Genomic DNA, 6,026 nt, shown 5'->3' with positions numbered 1-6,026 from the left:
TGAATCATGCACGAAAAAAATAATTTAATTACTTGTAGATTACGAATTCGATATGACATGATTTTCTTGGTTGAATTAAAAGTTAAATTCATTCCATAATTGTTAATTTCATTTTAAAAGATAGGATGGGTATGGAGGATACACATAATAAATAAATTAAATCTAGAGAGAGAGTGGGGGGCCAGTTTTATTTGTTTCTCTAGAGAGAGAAGCTTAGAAATAGATAAAGAATTTGAGGGGCTAGGTGGGCGGGAGGGGGAGAGAGACACACACACAGAAGGGGGAAATGGGAAGAGCTTTTGTGTATGTGATACTTGGTGGAGGCGTCGCCGCCGGTTACGCAGCTCTTGAATTCACCAAGAAAGGTGTCTCACATGGGGAACTCTGCATCATCTCCGAAGAACCTGTAATTTTCCATCTTCGTTATCATCGAATTTCTTAGTTCACAACCGTGCCAACTTTAATCTACTCTTTCCATTTTCGTTTGCGGAATACGTTGAAATCATTGATCATCGCCCGTTTGTTGATTTTGGTCGCTGTTGTTCGGTTTACACTTTTGCACGCCAAGTGTTCGCCGTTTTGCCTCATGTGCTTGCTTGCGTCCTTGCTTGTGCTTGAATAATCATTAATGATTTGACTATTTGCTTGATTGTGGGAACTTAAAGTTTGCACACGTAACTGCGATTTTCCTATAAAAGCTATTACTTGTCTATTTGTTTGTGGATTTTGATGACTATTGGATTAATGGATTGCTTTTCTCTTTCGGAACCTAACATGCGTATACCATAATTTCATGTAAACTTTAAATGATGGATGGAGTGAATTTCGACCCAATCGTTAAGCTTATTCATTACAGTTGCACTTGCAAGAAATCAGCGAATTGTTGATGAAATCTCTCCCTAGCTTGAATTATGTTTGAGAAAAATCCACATAATCTGATTGTTCTTGATACACATCTTTATTTTCTACAGGTGGCTCCTTATGAGAGACCTGCACTCAGCAAAGGCTTTCTACTTCCAGAAGGTACCCCCTTCCTACAAAATTTATTATTTAATGTCAGATTTTAGTTTCCCTTATTTCGAATCAATACATATTCCAAGATTGATCTCATGCTTTTGGGGTCATTTATTGTCTCATAGTTTTCCTGTCTGACTTTGTTATGTTTTGTACTTGTTGTTCTTCACAGCTCCTGCACGCCTCCCTGCATTTCATACCTGTGTAGGTGCCAATGAAGAGAGGTTAACACCAAAGTGGTACAAGGAACATGGTATTAAGCATCGAACACAAATCATTTTCTGGCATAAAATTTATTTATTTTGTATGGTTGGATCTTTCTTTCTTTAATTGATAATGAAAACATAATACACAAAATGGTTGGATCGTTCTTTCTGTAAGTCTGTAACAAGTAACAACCATGACAATTTGATGATCTTTAAATTCAATAAGACATGGAATTAATGGTCATGTTTTTTCAAGTGGTTGCTCATATTTGGTGTTATAAAAAATCTTCAGGAATTGAACTGATTTTGGGTACTCGGGTAAAGTCTGCTGATGTGAGACGCAAGACACTTCTGACTGCAACAGGAGAAACCATCAGCTACAAATTTCTCATCATTGCAACAGGTGCCCGGGTACTGAAACTGGTCATTTATAAACCTTCAATAAATTTTTTTTCAAAAGAAGAATTTGATAAGTTACTTGTTGGATTTTATTATATATAGGCTTTGAGGCTTGAAGAGTTTGGTGTAAGTGGATCAGATGCTGAAAATGTATGTTATCTCCGTGATGTGGCTGATGCAACCAGACTTGTTGACGTCATGCAAAAATCTACTGACGGAAACGCGGTGGTGATTGGTGGTGGTTACATCGGAATGGAATGTGCTGCTTCCTTGGTCATAAACAAGATAAATGTCTCAATGGTGTTCCCTGAGCCACATTGCAGTAAGCAGCTCTAATCCACCTTTCATATCTTAATATGAAGTCTTTTACAATCCTTTTTTTTTTTTTTTTTTTTTTTTTATGTAGTGGGTCGACTATTCACCCCCAAGATTGCAAGTTACTATGAAGAATTTTACAAATCCAAAGGCATAAATTTTGTCAAAGGCACAGTTCTTTCGTCATTTGTTTTCAACGCAGAAGGGAAGGTAAAATGTAAAATTAATGCTACATTTTTTTCTTCTTTGCAATTTCTTTTATCAATTTGAGTGTTAAAAACTATGTACAGGTTACTGGAGTTAATCTCAAGGATGGAAGCTATCTTCCTGCGGATTTGGTAGTCGTCGGAATCGGAATCCGTCCAAATACAAGCCTCTTCGAAGGTCAACTCACTTTAGAGAAAGGCGGAATCAAAGTCAACAGCCGATTACAAACAAGCAACACCTCGGTGTACGCAGTCGGTGACGTGGCATCATTTCCGGTCAAAACTTTCGGTGAAATCCGACGACTCGAGCATGTGGATGCTGCCCGGAAATCTGCTCGACATGCTGTTTCTGCGATAATGGAACCGGAAAAGACGCCGGAATTTGATTACTTACCATTCTTCTATTCCCGCGTCTTCTCATTGTCATGGCAGTTTTACGGGGATAATACAGGGGAAGCTGTGTATTTTGGTGATTTTTCAGGGACTAGTTTCGGTGCTTATTGGGTGAATAAAGGTCAATTAGTCGGGTCTTTTCTTGAAGGTGGAAGTAAAGAAGAGTATGAGGCTATTGCGAATGTGACTAGGGTTAAACCGGAGATTGAGGATTTGAGTGAGCTTGAGAGACAAGGTCTTGGGTTTGCGGTGGCGGTGAGTCAGCAGCCGGTTGTGGTGCCGCCTGTGGATGTGGGTGGGTCGGGTTCGTTGGTGGTTTTGGAGAAAGCGGTGTATCCGTGGCATGCGGCGGCTGGGGTTGTTGTGGCGGCATCGATAGCGGCGTTTGCTTATTGGTATGGGAGGAGACGCCGCCGCTGGTGAGGAATGAGGAATGTGGTGTGATTGATTATGGGGTTGTTGTGCAATTTGATTAGAAGAAAAAAAACAAGTATTCATACACGAAGACTTGATAAAACTTTATAGTGTAGTAACTTATATTCTTATTCTATTTTATATACCATGTGCACAACTGTTTAATAGGTGGATTGGATCTTAGGCTATAGGGAGTCGGGCGTTGGGAGAGGCTCGCTAGCACTCGCCAGGCCGCGTCGCCACCGGGGACACACCATCATTTCAGCAAGAGGGGAGAGAGAGCAGGGCTTGAATTTGATTGGTGCTTGGAATCTTAGACTCTGCCCAGATTTTTAAACCACATTTGACCATTTTTCGAACTAAAGAAAACCTCTTTTTTTTTGAAAAAATGTAGCTGTTTTTAACCCTAAAAATTCAATTTTCAAATTTTAATTCAATTATTATAAATAAACAATACAATTTTGACATTTTACACACATAATATCATTATTTCTCTCACAAAAATTCTCAATTCACCAAACAAAATGTCTCACCTAGCCAAAACAAAACCCCAAGAAGAAAACAACAACAAAAAAAAAACCTTCAAACCTTCCATTACCAATTTGTTATCGACTTTCACTCGATCAACCCATTCATTCACCCATTAGTTACTATTATCCCATTATTGCTCCATAAATGTATCCATTCCATCCATATTCTTCTTAATTCGAATCTCAACTTATGCCATTTTACCAAAACCAACCCCAAACTAATTTCCAATCCTAACCTATACCCCATCCAAATTTCGAACTTGATATGTTTGAGTGGGTTCAAGAAACCTAATTCTTTTCCTAACACCAACCTCAAACTAATTTTCAATATGAACCACGCCACCTAGTCGATGAGTTAACCGATTCTTCCGATGAAGGACCCGTTCAAAAGCCAGAAGTTGACCCCAAAGGAAAAAGTAAAAAAAAAAGCAAAGACAAAATGCCAAGGATAGCCGGATAAAGAAGAGAAGGCATTGCCGCAAGAATGACCAGATATATCGGAGGTTCCAACGACAGGGGGCGATCAAAATTCGACAACCTTTAAATTTGGAGTTTGGAAAAGTTTTTGTACCCCGAATGAATAAGGAGTACCACATTACTAGTCAAGTGTACTTGAAATGGAGGACCGCTAACAAAAATTCAATGAAGTTCAACGACATCTACATGAACGCGACCCACAACCTGCAAATCGGTGCAAATGAGGTGAATGTCATAGCAAAATGTCGTCAAATTTATAAGGCAAAAGTTAGAAAAGCTTTTGCAAATGAGGCGTTTTGGGGAGTAGTGATGACCAAACCATAATGACTGAATCTAACAAGTGCTGATGATTTTGCGGGTATGTCCAAACGAAATAGAACTTCCGAGTCAACCCACAGTCAATCTTCTGATGCGCATATCGGGATTGACCTCAACAACGAAGATCTATATGAAGCTTCAACTCGTCATACGAGACGAGATCACGAGACAAAACAAAAAGAAAACTACAAGGAGTTCAAAGTTCATCGAGTGAAATGGAGGAGATAAGGACTGACATCCAAGTGTTGGACACTAAGCTTGACAAATATATGGAATTGGGAAAGGAAAGAGAAAGAAACTGTGCACTAAAGTTTTTCTTAAAAAAACAAAGGACTTGTCCGAAGAGGATCGTCAGATTTTCAACAATGCAAAGATGGAGATTGCTAAACAATATCATGAGGATAAATAATAATATTTTTATGTCTTAAATATAGTTTTAATTTATGTTTTAAGTCGAATAGTAAGTCATGTTTTAGGTATTAAGCCTTGTTTTAAGTATTAGTTCATGTTTTTAGGTATTAGGTCAAGTTTTTAAGAAGTAAGTCATGTTCTAATTTATTAATCATATTTTATGTTTTAATTTATCGTAACCGATTTTTACTTAATATTAAGTGTTTGTGTTTTAAAAAAAATATAATTTATATAATATTAGATGTTTGTGTATTAAAAAATATAATTTATTTAAATTTGAAAAAGAAAAAAAAATCAAGAAGTGCTAGTGGTGCTACCACTCCTATGAAATTCTAAGAAAAAAAACGTTAGCAAGGCGATATGACAATGTTTGACTGTGTTTTTGAAGCAACTTATTGACTTTTTGGAAAACCAGAAATTTTTTGTTTTTTTAAAAAGTTATATTTTTACTTGAAAAATTAGTGTTTACCAAACATCTTTTTCAGTTATTAAATAAATAACTTAATAAATCATTTTAAAAAACACTCTAAAAATCATACCTCTTTGAATTTTGTTTCCACTTTCCATCCAAAATGGTGGAGGCGACTCTTTGATTTTTAATTTGGCTGCGATAAATATCGGAAAAAATCCCAACCTCATTCAAACTAGTTTTCTGTTTTTATACGAATAATTTATTTATCGCAACAAGTTCAAGTAAACGTTTAATAGATCATATAATAAAAAAAACACTTTGATGTATGTGCCTCCTTTTCATCCCCTCTGGATTGATGTCCTAAATACCATTTTTTTCCTTTATTAGGATGTGACTTTGTGAGCACTGAGCATGTACTTTTTTTTCGTTCCATGGTTCACGTTTGCTTTTGAGTTTGTTTCCTACTGTAAATAGATCAAATAAAAATTTATTGACAAATTAAACATGTCGGGCATTTGGTCTAGTGGTATGATTCTCGCTTTGGGTGCGAGAGGTCCCGAGTTCGATTCTCGGAATGCCCCTTTTTAAAAGTTTTTTTTTTTTCATCTTTTCACCAAATCATAAGTTAATAGAATAAAGTGCAGAATTTTACAACTAATTTGCATTATGTACAATTTTTTGACGACAAATCATTGGATGCAACACTCCAACAAATAAATATAGGATGTTTGGATTTCTGTACACGGTTTGCCTTGCATGAACAACATCAACTGTTTTGTACATTTTGTGTTATGTGAGGAAACAATTGTTTTGATAACTTCGAATTGACTTACACCAAATTGGATATCTTTACTAAGATTATTCTCATAAATTATCCAAAATACTAGTTTCTTCCCGGTTACAACCTAACGTGGCATGCCATGTGGTTGTT

The 6,026-nt window shown here is 36.6% G+C and overlaps 1 protein-coding gene and 1 non-coding gene across 2 annotated transcripts; both read left to right on the top strand.

Moving 5' to 3' along the window:
* The first annotated feature begins 233 nt into the window (after nucleotides 1–233).
* On the top strand, nucleotides 234–3,114 carry MDAR4 (monodehydroascorbate reductase 4). The gene is made up of 7 exons (XM_079079797.1): nucleotides 234–406; nucleotides 972–1,023; nucleotides 1,187–1,267; nucleotides 1,513–1,631; nucleotides 1,722–1,941; nucleotides 2,026–2,144; nucleotides 2,225–3,114. Exons 1-7 carry the CDS (start codon nucleotides 287–289, stop codon nucleotides 2,954–2,956), a joined length of 1,443 nt encoding a protein of 480 aa, XP_078935923.1. The 5' UTR covers nucleotides 234–286; the 3' UTR covers nucleotides 2,957–3,114.
* Nucleotides 3,115–5,604: 2,490 nt separating this feature from the next.
* On the top strand, nucleotides 5,605–5,676 carry TRNAP-UGG (transfer RNA proline (anticodon UGG)). The gene has a single exon. It is a non-coding gene; the product is annotated as a tRNA-Pro (tRNA).
* Nucleotides 5,677–6,026: the final 350 nt, after the last annotated feature.

The sequence above is a fragment of the Lactuca virosa genome, chromosome 2 (genome assembly GCF_052849685.1).
Source record: "Lactuca virosa cultivar CGN04683 chromosome 2, Lactuca_virosa_CGN04683_v6, whole genome shotgun sequence".
Lineage (NCBI taxonomy): Eukaryota > Viridiplantae > Streptophyta > Magnoliopsida > Asterales > Asteraceae > Lactuca > Lactuca virosa.
The sequence above is the reverse complement of the archived record's forward strand: the minus strand, read 5'-3'. Positions and strand labels throughout refer to the sequence as shown.